Source organism: Myxocyprinus asiaticus, chromosome 35 (assembly GCF_019703515.2).
Source record: "Myxocyprinus asiaticus isolate MX2 ecotype Aquarium Trade chromosome 35, UBuf_Myxa_2, whole genome shotgun sequence".
Lineage (NCBI taxonomy): Eukaryota > Metazoa > Chordata > Actinopteri > Cypriniformes > Catostomidae > Myxocyprinus > Myxocyprinus asiaticus.
Genome location: NC_059378.1, coordinates 42,295,626 through 42,319,141, shown reverse-complemented (window position 1 = coordinate 42,319,141; position 23,516 = coordinate 42,295,626). Strand labels below are relative to the sequence as shown.

General features: G+C 40.7%; 1 protein-coding gene across 8 annotated transcripts in view; it reads left to right on the top strand.

The window, feature by feature from the left end:
- The window catches only part of LOC127426471 (peroxisome proliferator-activated receptor gamma coactivator-related protein 1-like), a 24,336-nt gene extending 1,341 nt beyond the window's left edge, over positions 1-22,995 (top strand). Inside the window, exons 2-14 of one of the 8 annotated variants that reach the window (XM_051673314.1) lie at positions 2,159-2,284; positions 8,221-8,370; positions 9,667-9,738; positions 11,002-12,421; positions 13,615-13,665; positions 14,088-14,174; positions 15,977-16,508; positions 16,581-16,604; positions 19,450-19,629; positions 19,705-19,771; positions 19,857-19,978; positions 20,177-20,328; positions 22,221-22,995. In XM_051673314.1, coding sequence (XP_051529274.1) covers positions 2,159-2,284; positions 8,221-8,370; positions 9,667-9,738; positions 11,002-12,421; positions 13,615-13,665; positions 14,088-14,174; positions 15,977-16,508; positions 16,581-16,604; positions 19,450-19,629; positions 19,705-19,771; positions 19,857-19,978; positions 20,177-20,328; positions 22,221-22,333 — 3,096 coding nt within the window. In that variant the 3' untranslated portion in view covers positions 22,334-22,995. Of the gene's footprint in view, positions 1-2,158; positions 2,285-8,220; positions 8,371-9,666; positions 9,739-11,001; positions 12,422-13,614; positions 13,666-14,087; positions 14,175-15,976; positions 16,605-19,449; positions 19,630-19,704; positions 19,772-19,856; positions 19,979-20,176; positions 20,329-22,220 lie in introns of all 8 variants that reach the window. The other 7 variants (XM_051673312.1, XM_051673316.1, XM_051673311.1 and 4 more) reach the window with 7 other exon arrangements.
- The last annotated feature ends 521 nt before the right edge of the window (positions 22,996-23,516 follow it).

Sequence of the window (23,516 nt, the reverse complement as noted above, 5' to 3'; positions counted from 1 at the left end):
CCCATTTGGAGATCCCTATTTGCTCCGGCTGGCTCGCCATAAGCATGGAATCGGCCCATATGTGGCGCTATAGTGAACAACACAGTGAAATGTTGCATTTTTGGGCATAACTTTTGAACAGTAAGGCTTAGAAACAAAAGTCATTTTTCCCTGTTATTCCTTGCGCCATGACAAATAGAATAGTTTTGCTCCGCCCTTTCGTTTTCCCGCTATTTTAAATTGTTTGAAAAAAAATAAAAACGAACTATTCCCATGCTGAGCGACTCCAGCCAGGTCTCCTAAGCAACTAAATTGGCCCGGTTGCTAGGGAGGGTAGAGTCACATGGGGTAACCTCCTCGTGGTTGTGATTAGTGGTTCTCGTTCTCAATGGGGCGTGTGGTAAGTTGTGTGTGGATCGTGGAGAGTAGCATGAGCCTCCACATGCTGTGAGTCTCCGCGGTGTCATGCACAACGAGTCACGTGATAAGATGCGCGGATTGACGGTCTCGGAAGCGGAGGCAACTGAGACTTATCCTCCGCCACCCGGATTGAGGTGAGTAACCGCGCCACCATGAGGACCTACTAAGTAGTTATTCCAAATTGGGAGAAAAGGGGATAAAAAAATAAATTAAAAAACGAACTATTCCTAGGCCGTTTGCCCAATTGGAACCAAACCAGTGCAGAAACATTCAAGTCCCAATATGAAAAGTTATCAAAAAATGTTCAAACTTTAAATTCATCGTAGAACAGGTATGTCAAAACATAGATAGCGTGCGTGGCCACTTCTACGAATATGGTAATAACTCTTGAACGGAATTAGATATCACCAAATTTGGTACACATATGTATGGGGTTGGAGCTGTTCGTCCGATTGACTCATGCAGTGTCTGTGTCTAAGGTGCCACCAATGTCTATGAGGACAGTCGCATATCTTGAAAAACATGGCCGCCATCGACCAATCAACTTTTATCAGCTGTTTGAACTAGTCCTAGGCAGTTCACCCGATCGGAACCAAACCAGTGCAGAAAGATTCTCTGGAGTCCCAATATGAATGATTATCAAAAAAATAAAACTTTCGATGCACCTTTGCAACAGTACGCCAAAATATACAAAGTGGCCGTGGCTGTAAAAATGGTTAACTTTTGAACGGAATAAGATATTTCTAAAACATTTATGTAGGAGGTAAATGTGAGGACACATGAAAAAATTGCATGCCTCTTGATGGTGCTATAAGAGTCAGGAGTGTAAAAAATACCATATCTCTGTGCTACCTAACATGATGTTTCTGAAAAATAATGCACTTTATAATTAAGTTGCTAACGGACTGTCTAATTAATGCTTAATATCTGTTGCAAATGTATTTAAAGACCTTTAATGCTTGAACCCTGTTAATTGCTGCTTGCATCTCTATATTTTTTTTTTTTTAATTAAACCTTTGGAGGGCAGGGTTTTGGAAATAGGGGGTGTGGCTAATTCAACGGCTAGTCTGGTGGAAGTTCCAGAGGCTAAAATCACTTATAGCACCTTTAAAAACAAGGGTATAATTTTTATTGTGTGTATGTATATATTTTAAGTTTTATTATTTTGACACATGTGAAATGTATAGTGTAGCCTATATTATAGGTGCTAAACCTGCTCAGCATTTTGAATCACCTTCTAATAGTTCTTCAATAGTCCTGCAGAGTGACAAATGTTTAAAAGGGAAAATATTCCATGTAGTCTCTCAGAACAGTCTGAAATGGACATAGCAAGTAGTATGTTACAAGCATGGTGATGGCAGTAGTGGCTTATTCCAATTTACCACAGTTTTATTATTGTACACATGTTATTTTGGCTTCAACTATGGTCACCATGGTGAATTTTTTGGGAAATATGGTTGACAATCTTATTAATTCCACATAAGAACATTTATGTGACATGAGCTAATCAAAACATGACTTTCTCTTATACAACAAACTACCCTCAATAAACAGCAATTCTGTGGTCATAATAAAGAACATTACTGGGTATGGTTTATGGTTAGGTCTGCTGTTGTAATTCCATGCCGTAATGTAATTGACTTTCCTGGAATTTAGTGCCGGAATTTATGGCTGGTTTTGTGTAGAAGAATTGTCCTGTAGGATTCTGGCTTTGATCATCTTACGGAACATTGTTTTGCGCATTTCCTTTCGTCCACAGGGGGAGTTTGGGAAAAACAATGTCTCTATCTTTGATCTGGATGTTGGAAAGACCTCGGAGTCCCTCCATGGAAGCCTGGATCCTTCCATTTTATCCATCTTTCAGGAGAAGACATCGGCTCATGAGGTATTTAGAAGCGTGGATGCGAGACTAGATCATAATCAACATTTTTGAGGGCCAAATGGTTTTGAAGATGACTTTATCAACATTAGCAAATTTATTGTAAAGATTGATCCAATAGCTGCCTGACCAGCGAAAATTTAATGTATTCACTGGAATCAGAATGATTTATCTTGGTGGTGCTGTAGTGGGAGGTGCATTTTTGCATGTACTACATGTGACAAGACGACTAGGACAAAAAATCGGGAACTCAATTACAAAATTAAGTAAAGAAATCAAAGATGTATAATATTATATTTAACTATGGCTAAAACTATTAGTTTATGGGCCGTTTACACGACAACGTTTTCAACTAAAAACTGAAAACTTTTTATCAGTTTTGGTTTGATTACACGACAACGGCGTTTTGGGGCCTGAAAACGTGTTTCAAAGTGCAAGTTTTTGAAAACGATGCCGTTATCGTCTCCGTGTAAACATACAAAAACGCGAATTTGTGAAAACGATGACGTCATGCGCACACGTGTTACGTGTTTAGTCTATAGGCCTGTGCGCGAGTACTTCAAAACAACGCGCGAGACATTCAGAACTACAATGGCGGACTACAGGACTGCGTTTGTGCTGCTCAAGACTTGTAGTAATAAAGCAACTTCATTGTCTGTCCAGACAAAATTGCTCGATGCTTTCGCCATCTTCATTGTTTGTATTCACCGCTCTGTGGAAGAATGCTTGTGTGCGCAGGCGTGTAGTGTTTCTTTACAAAGTGACATCGCCAACTACTGGCCTGGCATGCATAATACAGCGTTTTTAGTCATTTTCGTGGATCTGTGTGAACTGGGATTGTTTAGACAACGTTGTCGTCTGTACGCGAAACTTTTCAAAAATGCAAAGGAAAAACGTTTCCTTGGATTAGTTTTCATGACATTTTACAGCGGACATCTCTTATTGTCAATTCTCACGGGATTAAGCGATTTGATTAGGTGTGTATACTGCTTTTACACATTATTGATCTATGAGGAAATGTATTTAGCTGTGCTGGTTAATTATGAAGAAAATATTAAACTTGTGCATAATTGGATTATTAGAAGAAATGTATTGGAATATTTGATAAATTACAACAGATTGCAATGCTCTATTACTCTCTTGAATTAAAAAAAGATGAACAATACGTTCAAGTTATGTAATTTTACTTTTAACCTACTTCTGGAAAATATATCCCAAAATGTGGGGCTACACTTTTCCTAACCAAAAGAACATTTATGACCCTTTCTTTTTAAATAGTTAACGCTGGCTGTTGCGTATATGGGTTGATGCATGTTTTTCTAAAGCGTTTATTTGAGGATGTGAAGCGCGTCTTTTCATTTTCTGGTGTCTTTGACTAATGATTTAGACACTGAGAACTTCAGAAAGCGGTAATAATTAAGGGGGAAAAGTTCAGCACAGCGGGGAAAAAAATCACAGCTGATACTGAGACTGCGGGAATGAACGATTCTCATTATTCATCGCAAGTTTTTCAATACAGAAAAAGCATGAAGCACAGCAATGATCATTTTTGTAAAATATTAGGCTAAGACTGATTATCGGGACAAAAGGCGTCCCGACTGTCACTCCATTGGGATGCGGGACATGACTTGTAAAATCGGAACGTCTGGTCACCCTATGTACATGGGTTTTTAAGGGTCACACATAGTACTGGTACAGACAAATAGACTACTTAATACACAGTGTGCAGTGGGTGTTCTGAAAACCGATTTTTAACGAGTTTGAGCAGGTTTTAGCCAACGTTTTTTTTTTTTTTATTCCATTCATAACGTCACCTTGTAATATAACATGGGCTACTATATTACTGTAACAATCACTGTTAATAAACGAGTGCAGTTGTTCTACTTTTCTGAGATTTATTCTTGGCCATACAACAGGTAAGAAGCAACACGAAGCTAATGAACCATTCTTTCTCAAAATCTTTCCCTCACTTCTCTCTCACACACCCCTGTGCGCCCTGCACATGCACACACACACACCGAACCCCCCAAAGGGTGGCTTTCCCATTATCATCCAACAGGAAAGCACAATCGAACTTAAGTGCATTATATTATCAGTGCATTCATAACACTCGCACATAATCTTTAAACACGCTACAATATCAATCAGGGATTGGACTCAAGATGGCGCCGAGTATGGCTGCTGCGTTGCGAGCTCCGACACAACATAGCAATGGTTTGTTTGTTTTGTTTACAGTTCTTATGTTTTTTGTCTTGGATGTTGTCTGCCTTATTGTCTACGACAGACAAACACTTTTGGACATTGGTTCAGCGATCTCACACCGTAAACCGGACTTCACATTCCTCAATGCCGACCCGCTGTTTACAAACACGCAAGCGGAGCCCTTTGTCTGGGCAGCACGGCCGCGGAAACGCAGGAGGAAAAGGGGAAACAGAGCCGGCGTTCTCATCAGAGTAAGACGCCGCGCAAATCGACCCCCGCTACCCACTATTCTACTGGCAAATGTTCAGTCTCTGGATAACAAGCTCTGCAAGCTGAAAGCGCGGCTCTCTTTCCAACGAGAGACAAGGGACTGCTGCATTATCTGCCTAACAGAAACTTGGATGTCTGCGGAGATTCCAGACTCAGCCATTGAACCCGCGGGGTTCTCCATGCACCGAGCGGACAGAGCGAAAGACCTCTCAGGTAAAACTAGAGGAGGTGGTGTATGTTTTATGATCAACAAATCCTGGTGTGATCAGAGGAACGTACATTCCATCAAGTCTTTCTGTTCTCCTGATCTGGAATTTCTCATGCTTCTGTGTCGACCATTCTGGCTAACGAGGGAATTCACAGCAGTCATTATCACTGCTGTGTACATCCCCCCACAAGCCGACACAGACCGGGCACTCAAGGAACTGTATGGGAGTATAAGTGAGAAGGAAACCGCGCACCCTGAGGCCGCGTTCATTGTGACCGGGGACTTTAATAAAGCCAGTTTAAAATCAGTCGCACCAAAATATCACCAGCACATTAGTTTCAACACACGAGGGGACCGGGTTTTGGACCATTGCTACTCTCCGTTCCGGGATGGCTACAAATCCCTCCCCCGCCCACCATTTGGCAAATCGGACCACTCTTCCATTCTGCTTCTGCCCGCTTACAGGCAGAAACTGAAACAGGAAGCACCCACCCTCAGAACAATCCAGTGCTGGTCGGACCATTCAGACTCTACGCTACAAGACTGTTTTGATCGCACGGACTGGGAGATGTTCCGGTCCGCCTCTGATGACGACATCGAGCTTTACGCTGATAGCATAATGTGTTTCATCAGAACGTGCGTAGAGGAAGTGATTCCGACCAGAACTGTGCGAATCTATCCGAATCAGAAGCCGTGGATCAATAGCGATGTTCGCGCGGCACTTAATGTGCGGACCTCCGCTTTTAATTCCGGGAACGCGGAGGAGCATAAACAAGCCAACGCCAGTACAGGAGCAAGATTGAAGGACAGTTTAACACCACCAACTCTAGAAGCATGTGGCAGGGAATTAACATCATCACGGACTTTAAAGGGAATAAAAACTCCGCCATGAACACCGCTGCCTTTCTACTGGATGAGCTAAATCTTTTTATGCTAGTTTCGAGGGAAATAACACCACCCTCGCGGAGAGAACTCTCGCGGCTGAAGCTACAGAGGTTAGTTCACTCCCCGTCTCTGTAGTGGATGTAACCCGATCCTTCCGATGGGTGAATATCCGCAAAGCCGCGGGTCCAGACGGCATTCCGGGCCGCGTCATCAGAGCGTGCGCGAACCAGCTGGCTGGTGTTTTTACGGACATTTTCAACCTTTCCCTCTCTTTGTCTGTAGTCCCCACATGCTTTAAAACATCCACCATTGTGCCTGTTCCAAAACAATCGAAAATAACTTGTTTAAATGACTGGCGTCCTGTTGCTCTGACCCCCATCATCAGCAAATATTTTGAGAGACTAATCAGAGATTACATCTGCTCTGTATTACCACTCAATCTTGACCCGCTGCAGTTTGTTTACCGCAACAACCGCTCCACTGATGATGCCATTGCATCTACAATACACACCGCTCTCTCCCACCTGGAAAAAAAGAACACTTATGTGAGAATGTTGTTTGTAGACTACAGCTCAGCATTCAACACCATAGTGCCCTCCAAGCTAGATGAGAAACTCCGGGCTCTGGGCTTAAACAGCTCACTGTGCAGCTGGATCCTGGACTTCCTGTCAAGCAGACGCCAGGTGGTTAGAATAGGCAGCAACATCTCCTCATCACTAACCCTCAACACTGGAGCCCCACAGGGCTGTGTTCTCAGCCCACTCCTGTATTCCCTGTACACACATGACTGTGTGGCAACACATAGCTCCAATGCCATCATCAAGTTTGCTGATGGCACGATGGTGGTAGGTCTGATCACTGACAATGATGAAACAGCCTACAGAGAGGAGGTGCACACTCTGACACACTGGTGTCAGGAGCACAACCTCTCCCTCAACGTCAGTAAGACAAAGGAGCTTGTGGTGGACTTCAGAAGAAAAGACAGAGAACACAGTCCCATCACCATCAATGGAGCACCAGTGGAGAGAGTCAACAGCTTCAAGTTCCTGGGTGTCCACATCACTGAGGAACTAACATGGTCGGTCCACACTGAAGTCGTTGTGAAGAAGGCTCATCAGTGCCTCTTCTTCCTGAGACGGCTGAGGACGTTTGGAATGAATCGCCACATCCTCACACGGTTCTACACCTGCACTGTGGAGAGCATCCTGACTGGCTGCATCTCCGCCTGGTACGGCAATAGCACCGCCCACAACCGCAAAGCACTGCAAAGGGTGCTGCGAACTGCCAGACACATCATCGGAGGTGAGCTTCCCTCCCTCCAGGAAATATATACAAGGCGGTGTGTGGAAAAAGCTCGGAGGATCATCAGAGACTCCAGCCACCCGAGCCATGGGCTGTTCTCACTGCTCATCAGGTAGGCGGTATCGCAGCATCAGGACCCGTATATATATGTACTTTTTTTTATATATGTTTTAATTTTTATTGAATAATGTGTATCTATATAGTATCTATATAGTAAAAAACAAAAACAGCGTATTGTATACTGTACAGTGTATGTTATTATTTGTATATTGTTGAGTGTAATTATGTGTATAACAGATGTTTAAATTGCGTTGTGTTAATTTGATGTTATTGTAAATTGGTATATGTCTCATCACTGTCACGACTGCTATGTTGATCGGAACTGCACCCAAGAATTTCACACACCATTGCACTTGTGTATATGGCTGTGTGACAATAAAGTGATTTGATTTGATTGATTTGAGATGTATGCCAGTCTTGTAACTACCAGGTCCCTTTGCGCTCGGCAGACAGCATATCCACATTTTAGGTTCAAAAGCCCAAACTACAAAGCACACAAGAACACATCTGATTACATTTTTGCAGCAAGAGTATATCCTATCAGTGTAACGTTAAAAGGTACTGACAACTGTTAATATTAAATATTGTTTGGCGGCAGCTTATAATAAACCAAAAGTGTTACCATGAGATGTGCGGCTAGATGCTCCAATAGTTAAAATTGTCCTAGCCAGCCAGACTAAATATTTAAACTAAAACTGTAAAAATGGGTCGAAAGCTTCATGGGTATGACATCATCACAACTACGAGCTCATTAACATATAACCGCCCACAATTACGTGTCAGCACATATTTGGTATTTAGCAAGTCGTTGGGGACGTTGTTTCTCATTTCACCTGTGATAAAAGTAAAATATCAGCACCGTATTTAATTCTAAGGTTCAGAGACTGTGTTTGTAACCTTGATTAACATTATAAGTTACTTTTAAGGACAAAATAAAATGCTACAAAAGTTAGACTATTGCTTTATTAATCATCTCACCTTGTAGTGTGTGATGTGTTTGACTGTGTTTTCTCAGGTGTGTAACAGAATGGATGCAGAGAGCGAAGCGTCGTTGCTTTCCGCTCTGACAGAGATTTTAGACAGCGTGGATGTGGAGACGCTGTCACCGTTCGACACTCTGCCAGACTCTGAGATTTTTTCAGCACAAAAAGGTCCTAACCACACGGTTAGTGTACTGCACCGTTATATCTGACAGAGTATGTGAGCGGAGTGGCATGATTTTGCCTGGATTTTTATCCGAGCGTCATAGTTTTCTTTCGCTCCACTACAAGCACAAAATATGTTAACGGCCCATAATGCAGCAAGAATTCACCAAGTGTTAAGCATTGTTAAACACTTTTGGCATGAAAGAAAAATGGCATTTCTGATATTACCAAAGACTGAAAAAAAAAAAGTCTACTTTTAATTAATGAAGCGAAGGAGAATGCGACTGGAGAGGTGATTGTCACGACCAAAGGTTTGGAATCTTAAAGAGGTCATGACATAAGGAATCAAATGTTCTTTTGGCATACACCGATTAACCACAACATTAAAATCACCTGCCTAATATTGTGTCAGTCCCCCTCGTGCCACCAAAACAGCACCAACCCTCATCTCAGAACAGCATTCAGAGATGATATTCTTCTCATCACAATCGTACAGAGTGGTTATCTGAGTTACCGTAGACTTTATCAGTTCAAACCAGTCTGACCATTCTCTGTTGATCTCTCTCTCTCTCTCTCTCTCTCTCTCTCTCTCTCTCTCTCTCAACAACAAGGTGTTTCCAGTGGGGTCTGGGTATCTCAGCGATTATTAATTCCGACTATCACCCCTGGAGTCACGAGATCGAATCCAGGGTGTGCTTACTGACTCCAGTCAGGTCTCCTAAGCAACCAAATTGGCCCGGTTGCTAGGGAGGGTAGAGTCACATGGGGTAACCTCCTCGTGGTCGCTATAATGTGGTTCGCTCTCGGTGGGGCGTGTGGTTAGTTGTGTGTGGATGCTGTGGAGAATAGCGTGAAGCCTCCACATGCACCACGTCTCCGCGGTAACGCGCTCAACAAGTCACGTGATAAGATGCGTGGATTGACGTCTCAGATTCGTCCTCCGCCACCCGGATTGAGTCACTACGCCACCACGAGGACTTAGAGCACATTGGGAATTGGGCATTCCAAATTGGGGAGGAAAAAAGCAATGGCAATAATACATAGGCCTAGTGATATATTAAAATTATTATTTCATTTTGGTTGTGTATAATATATATTCATTTAGAAATGATTTAATCCAGAGAATGTTATAAATAATTTAATATAGACTTGGGTTAACGTTAGTGTTCTCCTGGTATTGTGTGTTTATTTTTCATTTTATACATCATCTGCATGGAGGGGAAATTGATTCTGCTCCACTCACATACTTTGGTACCTGACAATGACAAGACACTTTATCACTGAGGATTTAATATTGATTTTGTCTGTTTTGTCAGTCGTCTCCTGATCGGACAGCTGCTTTTCGAGACCCAAATCTCCCTCAGTCAGCAGTCTCAAAGTCAGGAAGAGTAAGTTTCCTTTGTTATTGAGCTGATTAATGTGCCGTATTCTCTGTGGAGTGACTCACAGGGCAAGATCCTGTACGCCGATGACTGTACGCCTCATTCAGTAGAGCGCAACGGTCTTGTTCTGGAAGTGAAAATCCTGTTCATTTTACCCATAGAGGAAGTGATTAGTAACGATTACTAAAACGTTTACAGACAGACCTACCGTGAGCTCTGATGTTGTTAATCGATGGTATATGCTTCTGTTGAAGCCATCCATCAGTCCACATTATTTTAACTTCATTATTTTTTTATCCCCTTTTCTCCCAATTTGGAATGCCCAATTCCCACTACTTAGTAGGTCCTCATGGTGGCGCGGTTACTCGCCTCAATCTGGGTGGCAGAGGACAAGTCTCAGTTGCCTCCGCTTCTGAGACCGTCAATCCGCGCATCTTATCACGTGACTCGCTGTGCATGACACCGCGGAGACTCGCAGCATGTGGAGGCTCATGCTACTCTCCACGATCCACACGCAACTTACCACACGCTCCATTGAGAGTGAGAACCACTAATCACGACCACGAGGAGGTTACCCCATGTGACTCTACCCTCCCTAGCAACTGGGCCAATTTGGTTGCTTAGGAGACCTGACTGGAGTCACTCAGCACGCCCTGGATTCGAACTCGTGACTCCAGTGGTGATAGTTAGCGTAAATGAGCTACCCAGGTCCCTGCTTTTAACTTCATTTTTAATAAATCGTGTTTAATAGTGAAATTCCTGGTCAAGAACTAGGATACCCATAATCCTCAAGAGAAATCCACCAATCAAAGGATTGTCAAGAGCTCCGCCTACTCCCATGATGCACTGTAAATGATGCAATCAAGTCAGTCTACTTGTTTGAGAATTTTTGCAATGTAAAAATATATTGTTTCCATCCATAAAATCTTTCAATCAATAGTTTCATATTTTTTCATTGTTTATTTTTCTCATTAAAGTATCCCAGTAAAAGTTACTTGAAAATGATTTAATTAAAAACAGAATCAAGGCAGTATAACCAATACTGTCAAGATTTATAAATACTATGGTAATAAGAAATTGAGGAAATGTCTTAAAACTGCCCGCATTGTCTTTACTTAAAACATCATTACTTTCTTGGGGTAAAATAGGAAGTGTTCTTGACGTAAATCGTGAGATTCCCCAAACTGTTGGAGGTGTTGTACTAAGACTTGAATTATTAACTTCTGTTGAGTTTTATTGTAATTTTGGTGCTTGTTTGGTTTTCTCCAGCAGGAGGTTATTATTTCAGACAGACAGTTGAGGCCTCGTCGCCACCTGGGGATTCAAAGCGTGACTCCACAGCGAAGTGACGGTGAGAAGAATCGGAGAGGGTCCAAGAGTCGTCCTGTGAGAACATTCCGGATTGAATCCGACACAATATTTCCACATGACGAGCTTGAATTCCTTGCAGATGTAGTAAAACACATGCACCCGTACTGCATCAGGATTGATCTAGGGGAACATGCCAGAAACACTGATGTCCACATGTCTTCAGAGGAGGATGAGGAGGTGTTTGTTGATGTTGAGGGTTATGAGGAACATGAGGAGAACGTTCTGGACCAACAAGAGCTGAATCCAAAAGCATGTGGTTCAACTCTGATATCTGTATCAGTCGAGGATCAAAATTCAGTGAGAAAGTGTCCCACTGGCCACTTTAACACCCAGGAAGAAAACATGATATCTTTGCATGAAAATGTTACAAAGACGCCACAACGCAGTGCTTTAGTCAAAAGTGTTGCAGGTCGGACAAAGAAAACTGTAAGCTTTGCTGTAAATTTAACCTCCGTTTATGAGATTCCACTTGATTACGAGGAGCCGGAGTCCAATTTGCCGAGATCACCATCGTTGTACGACAGTGTAGAAGAATATTCTAACCCTGGGTGCGATGACTCGGAAACCGCATCTTATAAAAATGATCAAAAGTGTGACATCACTTCCCCTCAGAAGCCCAAATCACTCAGTCTGCAGCAGTACCGCCTCCTCAGACAGAAAAAGCAACTTCCTCTGGAGGAACAACGGATGGCCCATCGGACAAAATGGCCCTCCATTCCCCACGTTCCCAGGGAACTTTTGTCCATCTTGCCGGACTTGAAACCCCAGCAGATGAACTTAAATACACCTGAAGAGATCTCAAAACGAGCAGCTGTTCATGTGAAGACATCTGCATGCAGGCCAAAGGAACTTACACGCTCCACATGCAGAGATGCTGTGAAGGTCAAGAGTGTGGGCAGAACATCTGTAGATCTTTGCGTTGATCCACCAAATCCTGCCATAGTGCCCCTGAAACCCACACGACAAGGGTCAGATGGAGTTACAATGCCTTCTAAAATAATGACATCACATGAAGTTCATATCACTGACCAGCAGACTGATAATGCTAACGTTCTACAACCCCAAACACAAGCAGTGACTGTGGGCACCTCAGAAGTGAACAATTTGATTCCAAACAATCACAAGACAGATATTCGCATTTCTCGGATCACTGATGTCACACCCATTTTTGACCTCGTCTCAATGGCCATCAGACCCAGAACTTCTGTCTCCGGGTCACCTACGAGAACTGAACCACAATCGTCGGCTCCGAGGAGACCGATGTCTGTTTCGATGCCCAGCGGAGGAGAGCAGAGCCAGACCACATCTGGTGAAATCGGTAAGGAGGCCATTTGGCTTTTATTGATGAACTTATTACAATGTTTAAAGCTGAAGTGTGCAATTTCTGAGCCACGAGAGAATTTTAGCCAAACTGTTTTCAATGACTGTTTCCTGAACACTCCTCCAATATGTCATTTGATAGCGCCACAAACAGATGGATCACTTTTAATTGACTCTGAGACAGAAGGCATTTTAACATTGAAAAAATGACACATTTCAGCTTTAAATTGTTGGTATAGGTCTGATTTTAAATGATCGGTATCAGGCTAGTTTAAAAAAAGGCTTATGTGTAGCATGGCAGGTTATTTAGTGTGAATGTTAAACTAAACAGTATCGGGGGCCTGGGTAGCTCAGTGGTAAAAGATGCTAGCTACCACCCCTGGAATCGTGAGTTCGAATCCAGGGCGTGCTGAGTGACTCCAGCCAGGTCTCCTAAGCAACCAAATTGGCCCGGTTGCTAGGGAGGGTAGAGTCACATGGGGTAACCTCCTCGTGGTCGCTATAATGTGGTTCGTTCTTGGTGGGGCGCGTGGTGAGTTGAGCGTGGTTGCCGCGGTGGATGGCGTGAAGCCTCCACACACACATTGTCTCCGTGGCAACGCGCAAAAACAAGCCACGTGATAAGATGCGCAGGTTGACGGTCTCAGACGTGGAGGCAGCTGGGATTCGTCCTCCGTCACCCGGACTGAGGTGAGTCACTACGGCACCACAAGGACTTAGAAGTGCATTGGGAATTGGGCATTCCAGATTGGGAGAACAAAAAATGAAATAAAGAGTATCGGGGTTTCTCCTGGGTCAGAAATGGTCTTCAGTGGTGGCTGACGTACACAGCCATCCATCATCCATACGTGCAAAGTTTAATACATTATTGCATACTTGTCTGACTCGCTCCATAGTGCTTTGAAGAATTTAAATGGGTCGAGTTACTTTTGTGGTCTGTAGCGTGATATGGAGGGAAGCTAGGTTGACTCGTACAAGAAACCACACTTCAATGCGTATTTAGCGTTCTTGAAATGATGAGTACGAGGTGAATATCATCAAATTTGCTTTGGTTACCCAAATATTTTAATTGCAGGAAAAACCCTGAGAATAGATTTATAATACTGGCATAATATAAATAATTATTGGCTTAAATGTCTATACCGGTTAAGCATTTTTCTTGTTGAAGATGTGTTTGTGTTTGGTTTGCAGGTATAGAGGCCACAGACTTGACAAGTCTTTTGGAGCAGTTTGAAACTCAAGGTATTTGAGAAATACATGTTTGTTTTTTCATATTGTGATTGTAATTGAATAGAGACTGTTCAGTCATCGGTTCAGTTTGTTCCAGGAGAGTTTTGTTGCTTTTTGATGGAACATTTGCCTCCTCAAGACAGAAGACAATATCATAATTCAATGCACACTCCCAAAGTTATTAAAGTGTTTCAATTATTACAAGTTCGTTTTTACCCTCACAGAGGCTATTTTAATTTACTCATCTTTAATGTCTTTAGATAAACAGCTCATAGATATAATTCTAGAGCTCCAGGAACACTACGGGATGTCACATGAAATCATTGTATGAACTAACAGTGTTAACAGGGTTTTATTACCTTCATAGCGCTGGTAATGTTTGTAGCTCCTGTAGGTCAATGTGGATTTTTCATTCAGATTGTGTTTTGTCTCAGATGGGCACATGCTTCTAGAAGTTTCTCCAGATGAGCGCCAGGACCGATCAAAGCACTGTAAACTCACTGATCTGAGCAGCACTGCAGGTCAGAGTTCATCTCAGTATTAGTGATCTTATCTATACCTGCCACTCATCCCCTGGCTCAACTGGTGACCAGTTTAAATGACCAACTAAAACTAAGGCTGGGTGTGAAGATTGCACAATATTGGTGATTTAGGTAGATGTAAAATGAAGCAATATTGCAAAGATTTTAATGCAGTTTTTATTTGCCCTTTACGTTTCCTAAAGAGCGTCATTATACTAGTTTCACGATCCTTTATTGTAGGGATGGGCGATTACATTAAATAGACAGTGCACAATATCATCGCGATTATTTTGCTGATGATATAAAATGAAGCAATATCGCAATAATTTTAAAGCGCTTATTTAGTCATTAAGTATAATATGGAGCGCGTCCTACTTCGTTTTAGGACTGCACAGTGAATTAAAAAGAATAAACAGTTTGTGTGTGCTGCAGAATAAACGGGTGACACGCTGTTCTGTATGCAGTGCTCATGATCAAGTGTTTTCAGTGAACTCTGAGTGGTTCACGTGCATTGTGAAAGTTTTATATATATATATATATATATGTGTATGTACATCCCCCCTTTTCTCCCAATTTGGAATGCCCAATTCCCACTACTTAGTAGGTCCTCGTGGTGGCGTGGTTACCTCAAACCGGGTGGCGGAGGACAAGTCTCAGTTGCCTCCGCTTCTGAGACCGTCAATCCGTGCATCTTATCACGTGACTCATTGTGCATGACACCGCGGAGACTCGCAGCATGTGGAGGCTCATGCTAATCTCCACGATCCACACACAACTCACCACACGCTCCATTGAGAGCGAGAACCCCTAATCATGACCACGAGGAGGTTACCCCATGTGACTCTACCCACCCTAGCAACCGGGCCAATTTGGTTGCTTAGGAGACCTGGCTGGAGTCACTCAGCACACCCTGGATTCGAACTCACAACTCCAGGGGTGATAGTCAGCGTCAATACTCGCTGAGATACCCAGGCCCCCCCACATTTTGAAAGTTATTAAACATATTTAATAATGCGACACGGTATCACAGTAAAGGAAGAGATGATGACGTTGCATCAGAGTTGTAATGAGGAAATTTTTCAAATACTCCCATTAAATCAAAGGTACTAGTAAAGTAAATATGACAAATATTTTACTGTAGTATAAAACCATTCCAATCCTTAAAATGATTATAATTCAGAATAATAATAATGCTCAACTGGGTTCCAAAAAAATTAAGTTGTAGTTTTTACACAACCCGTTCATGTAATATTAATTCATAAAATGTAAATATTGCTTTTTATTAGGCAACTATGTATGTTGCATTGGTTTATAATAATATAAACGAGTAAATGCCTTTCTTGTCTTCATTTAGTCAAAAACCGTGTGGAAAACATTATTTTTATTACTTTTAGCTAGATTGTTTACTTGTATTAACATTTTCTGTTTGGCTACCATTGCTGTGTGGTTAAAATGATGGTTCCTCTGATTGAAGAAAACGAATCACTCTTTAAGCCATTTCAGTGCAAATACATAATTATTGAGATGTGTCTTGAAAATCATCAGGTTTAATGGAGATTTTTAATTTTTGGAGCCATATCGTCCAGCACTACTTCCTTGTCTTGCAGCTCGCCAGTATGAAAGCGTTAAGACAGATGTTGTAACGATGTCTCCTATTTGAACTTCAGAAGCAAAATCAACAGTTAATTTGCTGTCATAGAACAGTGCAGAAATTACTCTGTTGAAATACTCTCCATTTATTGCTGTAGTTTGTGAGATCAAGATCTGGTTTGTGAAGCTGAATCTGTTATGATTGTTTCTAGGACTGACCCCACCAGCGACACCACCTCATCAGATCTGGAGGCCCCTGTTGCCTGTTAAGGGCATGAAACATGAATCTATGAAGTCGTCACCCAGTAAAACCATTCAAATCATTGAGCCTCGCCCGCTGCCGGCCAGTAAAACTCATTCAAAACCTCCATATCCCACCTGCACTCCGGCCCCAAACCCTGCACTAGTGTGCATGGACCACGACTACTGTGCAACTCGGGACACTTCAAATCAGTGCAGTAAATCGTCACATTCAGATATGGATGCACGTTCAAACCTCACTAACCTGAAAGAGTCGAGGAATCATTGTAATGAAAGGACGGTGTCAGAGGCACCGTGTCTCTCTGGTTCAGTGCTGCTCTCTCCAGACAGCTCCCCCTGCAGGATGGATGCGTTTGAGCGTGCGGAGTCTCTGGGGGGGCGGTCCTTGCGGTTTTCCTCTCGGTCGCCCAGCCCACCAGACCAGGGAAGGGGGCGGAGCAGGAGGCGGGGTTACGGCGGCCAATACCGGCGCTCCAGTTCCAGGTCGTCTTGCTCTTCTTGTTCTTCATTTGCATCATCATCATCATCATCATCATCTTCATCCTCTCGTTCCAGGTCTCGCTCTCCACTGAGAAAGAGGTAAATAAATCTGATTCAGTCCCTACTCAGTGCAAACATTGTTATCCAGTATGGATGAGTTACTCAAAAAGAAGTATTCCATTATTACTATACCTAAATTACTTATTACTTCTCTAAAATTATAATCAGTTTACACTACTCATTACTTCATGGAAAAAGTAATCACATTATGAATTATTTAACTTTTTGTTTCCTTCTAAAACTTTGCAAAGAAAAGTGTTTTTCTGCTAAATTCAAAATATCAAAAACACTCTGCACCACAAAGAAATCAGCATTTACATATTAGAAATAATTGCGTAAAACCGTGAAGAGACATGCACACAACACTTGTGCATATTGGATAAGCCGGTAAGAACGGCGGTAAAGGTGTTTACATGCAACGCAAAATCGACCAGGGTCAAGCGGTTTATTCTTACAGTTTATGACCTTACACCGATAAAGGAAAGCCATTTATTGCATTTATATGACCACACGTGATGCTACTTTTTTTTTGTTTTTGTTTTTTGTCCGGATTCATTAAGTTCTTACAAAATACAGTAAAAATGTAATTCATACATAATTACTTAAATACACATCTGCTATGATAACATGTTTTCAATGTCTCAGTTCAAAGTCATTTTTATATATATATATATATATATATATATATAAGTTGAAGTCAGAAGTTTACATACACATTAGCCAAATATATTTAAACTCAGTTTTTCACAATTCCTGACATTTAATCGTAGAAAACATTCCCTGTCTTAGGTCAGTTAGGATCACTACTTTATTTTAAGAATGTGAAATGTCAGAATAATAGTAGAGAGAATGATTTATTTCAGCTTTTATTTCTTTCATCACATCCCCAGTGGGTCAGAAGTTTACATACATTTTGTTAGTATTTGGTAGCATTGCCTTTAAATTGTTTAACTTGGGTCAAATGTTTTGGGTATCCTTCCACAAGCTTCTCACAATAAGTTGCTGGAATTTTGTCCCATTCCTCCAGACAGAACTGGTGTAACTGAGTCAGGTTTGTAGACCTCCTTGCTCGCACACGCTTTTTCAGTTCTGCCCACAAATTTTCTATCGGATTGAGGTCAGGGCTTTGTGATGGCCTCTCCAATACCTTGACTTTGTTGTCCTTAAGACATTTTGCCACAACTTTGGAGGTATGCTTGGGGTCATGGTCCATTTGGAAGACCCATTTGCAACCGAGCTTTAACTTCCTGTCTGATGTCTTGAGATGTTGCTTCAATATATCCACATAATTTTCCTTTCTCATGATCTATTTCGTGAAGTGCACCAGTCCCTCCTGCAGCAAAGCACCCCCACAACATGATGCTACCACCCCCATGCTTCACGGTTGGGATGGTGTTCTTCGGCTTGCAAGTCTCACCCTTTTTCCTCCAAACATAACGATGGTCATTATGGCCAAACAGTTCAATTTCTGTTTCATTAGACCAGAGGACATTTCTCCAAGAAGTAAGATCTTTGTCCCCATGTGCACTTGCAAACTGTAGTCTTGCTTTGTTATGGCAGTTTTGGAGCAGTGGCTTCTTCCTTGCTGAGCAGTCTTTCAGGTTATGTCGATATAGGACTCGTTTTACTGTGGATATAGATACTTGTCTACCTGTTTCCTCCAGCATCTTCACAAGGTCCTTTGCTGTTGTTCTGGGATTGATTTGCACTTTTCGCACCAAACTACGTTCATCTCTAGGAGACAGAATGCATCTCCTTCCTGAGCGGTATGATGGCTGTGTGGTCACATGGTGTTTATACTTGCGTACTATTGTTTGTACAGATGAACGTGGTACCTTCAGGCATTTGGAAATTGCTCTCAAGGATGAACCAGACTTGTGGAGGTCCACAATTTTTTTTCTGAGGTCTTGGCTGATTTCTTTTGATTTTCTCATGATGTCAAGCAAAGAGGCACTGAGTTTGAAGGTAGGCCTTAAAATACATCCACAGGTACACCTCCAATTCAGTACACCTCCTATAAGAAGCTAATTGTCTAAAGGGTTGACATCATTTTCTGGAATTTTCCAAGCTGCTTAAAGGCACAGTTAACTTGTTGTATGTAAACTTCTGACCCACTGGAATTGTTATATAGTCAATTAAAAGTGAAACAATCAGTCTGTAAACAATTGTTGGAAAAATTACTCGTGTCATGCACAAAGTAGATGCCCTAAATGACTTGCCAAAACTCTAGTTTTCTAATATGAAATCTGTGGAGTGGTTAAAAAATGAGTTTTAATGACTTCAACCTAAGTGTATGTAAACTTCTGACTTCAGTTGTGTGTGTATATCGAATTTTAAATTTTTTTTTTACATAATGATGTTTTGAAACTTCTTAAACCTTGAATATGCATAAAAAAATGTATACCTTTTTACTTGGTTACACCACTTGACATTTAAGTAATTTAATACTTTTTTTGTGTATAAAATGTTAATGTTTTAAAATTTATGAAAACAACATGGGGACATAGACTACATTTCTGTTAACTTGACAAGTTTAGTTTTAAACTAGATTTATTTTTTTTAATTACTGACAGCCTTTTTTGTCAATATTGTTTGATATGTTTCAATAACATGTGAAATCACCAATAAAGTCTGTCATAAATGTAGCTTATTTAGCTCTATTGCAGCTGGTCCAGATGATGCGGTGTGGGTTCTAGAGTAAACAAACCAGCGACGTCTCTCAATCAAGCGATTGGCTCTTTTTAACTGAAAGCGAGACTTCTATTCCTATTGTTGTGATTCCCATTGATTTTTCTACGAGTACTGTCTACTTCTATACTTTTAAAAATTACTAAACACTTGACTGGCGGTGTTTTAACTTTTGACCATGCCTTTTGATTTCTAGGTTCAGGCATTCTGGGAGCAGTTCCTCATCACGCTCTAGTTCACGCTCATCATCTCGCTCTCCTCTTCGCAAGCGTGGACGTCCCTTCTCCAGATCACAATCCAGATCTTTATGTCGTTCTCGTTCTGGTTCACGCTCACCTAAACCGGATTGGAACGAGAATCATTGCAGATGGAAGAGGTCAGTGTGAACTCAATCTAATTCTTTTTGGTTAAAATCTGTCGGTTTGTGAATCTAATTCAGTCTGTCTCTCAGTCGTAGACAGAAGGAACTGAACCGCCGACATGAAGAGGCTCGTAAAATGAGCCAACAGAAAGCTATCGTACGTGTACAGGCACTTGTCTCAACGTTATCAAAATAGATTGTGACTTTGTTAGTTGCTGATGATTTAAGTTTATGATCTTCAGGAGGAGCGCAGGGTCGTGTATGTGGGTGGTATTCGTGGAAGTATGTTGCCCTCTGACCTCAAAGATCGATTCTCGCTGTTCGGGAAAGTTGAGGACTGTACAGTCCACCTCAGGAGTCACGGGTAAGATTTACGAAGATAAACCAGCCTATAAAACGTGTCAACTTGGACTTTTTTTGTTTGTCTAACTAAAATTAGACACCTTTAGACATTTATTTGGCATAATTGTTTGTAACTGTCATATATGAACTTTAAACCTTTTTTTTTTTTTTACTTTTTAATAGTTTGTAGTTTAGAGTATTGTTCTTTCTGTTCTTGCAGAGATAACTACAGTTTTATCACATACTACAATACAGACGATGCTTTCGACGCTATTGAGAACGGCAGCAAACTAAGGCGTGCAGATGAGCGGCCCTTCGACATCTGCTTTGGTGGCCGACGGCAGTTTTGCAAATCCAACTATGCAGATTTAGGTTTGTCTTCTGAACAATTGTTGAATTATAAAAAAAGAATTGGGTAAAATCGAAATACTGAAATTGTTTTTTTTTAAAGTTAGTTAACAAATGTTTATTTTCTTTTGTAACATGAAGAGGAAAGTATGAAATAAATTGTAAACATAATACTCAACATATTTGAAAAGCATGTCCAGAAAATCTCATTACAGGAAACCCGGCCAAAAAGTATTTGAGAATATTAAATACTAATTGATTTGAACTATTCATGTCAACATTTAGTGGAAGCTTTAAAAAAAATGAATCATACTCACCACGTTTGTTTAAAAATAAACAATTTATCTCATTACTGCAACACACCAACCAAATTCTCACTTTTCTTTTTAATATGGTATATTTGAAATTGAATCAAATAGTTTTTTAATAACTGTATGTATAATGGTTTATGTAAGGATAAATTATCAGATTTGGCTTTTTTTTTTATTATTGTCAAAATTATAAAGGTATTGTTAAGTAAAATACTGTAATGAGAATTGCTTATTATTTGTAGTTAGAAACTAATCTTGTGGTCAAAATTGACCATTAAGTCCATTGTCAGCTGCGGTAATGAGAACCCACAATGTCTGAAACATATAGACACTACAACATTTTTAGTGAAGAAGTGTGAGGTGATGAGTATCTATTGGAGGTGTGGGTTAGAGCTACTTTGACTTATAAAAACCACTCAAACATTTTGAGTTTGCTATTCACAAGAAGCATCTGCTGATGTGGACCATGCCTCATAAAAGAGAGATCTCGGAAGATCTACGATCAATAATTGTTGCTGTGCATAAAGCTGGAAAGGGTTACAAAGTTATCTGGAAGAGATTAGATATTCATCTGTCCACAGTTAGACAAATTGTCTATAAATGGAGATGATTTAGTACTATCGGTACTCTCATTAGAAGTGGCCGTCCAGCCAAGATGACTCAAAGGACACACCGAAAACCCTAGAGTGACAGATAAAGACTTGAAGGAATCATTGTAACTGGTTAACATCTCTGTTCATGAGTCTACTATACGGAAAACATTAAACAGGTATGGTGTCCATGAAAGGACATCATGAAGGAAGCCGCTGCTTTCCAACAAAAACATTTCTGTGCACCTGAAGTTTGCCAAAGACCACCATGACACTCCACAACACTACTGGGAAAATGTTTTGTGGACTGATGAAACTACGGTTGAATTGTTTGGGAAGAACACGCAGCACTACATATGAAGTAAAAAGGGCACCACATACCAACATGAAAACATCATCCCAACGGTGAAGTATGGTGGAGGGAGCATCATGATTTGGGGCTGCTTTGCTGCTTCGGGGTCTGGACCACTTGCCATCATCAAGGGGGAAAATGAATTCCCAAGTTTATCAAGATATCCTACAGCATAATGTCAGGATGTCTGTGTGTCAGCGGAAACTCATTAGAAGTTGGGTGATGCAGCAGGACAATGACCCTAAACATCGAAGTAAATCCACTACAGAATGACTTCAAAAAAAGAAAATCCACCTTTTGGAGTGTCCCAGTTAGAGCCCAGACCTTCACACACTTTTTCTTGCCACTGTACGTTATTTAATTTTCTTGTTTATACTACATTTAATGGCCGTGTTCTGGTAATGAGAAAATTCTTAATCTAAAATGCATTTATTTTTATATAGAAATCCACACTGCCATACAAGCTTAGTTTTATGAGAATCAGCTGCTATACACTTATTCTCAAGTGCTGATCTTGATGTTAATCTGCTGTTTCATCCTCCAAAGCTTGTTTAGAAAGATTGTTGCTTGCAAATGGAAAATAACCAGAGATATTGGTTTAGTTTATGGTGCTTTAGCATTGCTATCTCTTACGCCACTTTAATATGATGTTCTGTCATTTAGACTCCAACCGGGACGTTGACCCGACGTCGAAGAGCCACTGTGACCCGCTGGACTTTGACACACTACTGAAACAGGCGAAGAGAGGGATAAAGAGAGAGAAGCAAGGAAGATGATCTATATCCTGATAGATGAAGCAGAGACTAAAGCATTACCTCACGGCACTGACAACAACAGAACAGACCAGCTAAACTGCTTTCAGCTGGTGACCATCTTGAAGAAATAATTGAAAAAGAAAAATCAGTTTTGGGTGAACTTATTTTAAATGGCCAGTTAAACCATTTAAATCTTATTGATGCTGACAGAATGTTTATTTTTGAGTGAAGCGAGTCTGTGACGATGTAGATTACCACAGGAAATCATTTCGATCCGTCCCTCAGTTAAGTTGTTAAAACAAAGAACTTTTTTTGACACCGATGAACACAATGGAAGTCTACAGGGCAAACATTGTACAGATAATGTGGATACAGCTCAACCCAGAATATTCCTTCAAGCTGATTTGAAGCAGGGACACTTGCACTTCAATTTGCTGATTTTACTGACAGTTAAATCCTTCTGTTGAAGTACTTTTTTGTTAAAAAAGAATATATATATATATATATATTATACATAAAAATGTAATGGCTTTAAAAGATGAAATAATCATCGGGACATGAAACTAATTTATATAATGTTTAGATTGTCTTCTATATGTGTTTTAGTTTTTTTTTAAGTGATATCATAAAATGTGTTCTCAGTTTGAATGAAGATGCTTTATCTTAATAAAAAGGTTTGTGTACTAACGTTTGAAGTCTGTTCTTTTAACACTGAAGTACACTAGATTTGTTGAAATAATAAAGGTATTTCCTTATTATATATTCCCTTATTAGATATCGCCCACAGAAGTGATAAAGCAATACATTTTTATCTACTAATTGTATACATTTTTAAATATGATTACATTTCCCTTAAAAGCTTCTTGGAGTATTTTAAAATGACAGATAGCACCTTTCAGAGAATATGCAAAAGATTTGCCATGGTTGATATTTGCTGATGTTTGTTCTGGTGTGTATAGTATAAAAGGGTCTATTATTACTGTATAGATCAGGTCTTTATACTGTCCATAAAGTATTTGGGCAACACTTAAAAATGTGAATGTCATTGCGTTAACAAAATACCAATTCAATTGGCAAAAGAGCAATGCTTGTTAAGCAAAAGTTACTTATGTTTGAAATGCTAAAACAATAGAAGTGGTGTTAAATAAAGACACTGTCAAGTTAAAACTTGTTGCTATCAAACCTAAGTCAACGGCACTTGCGA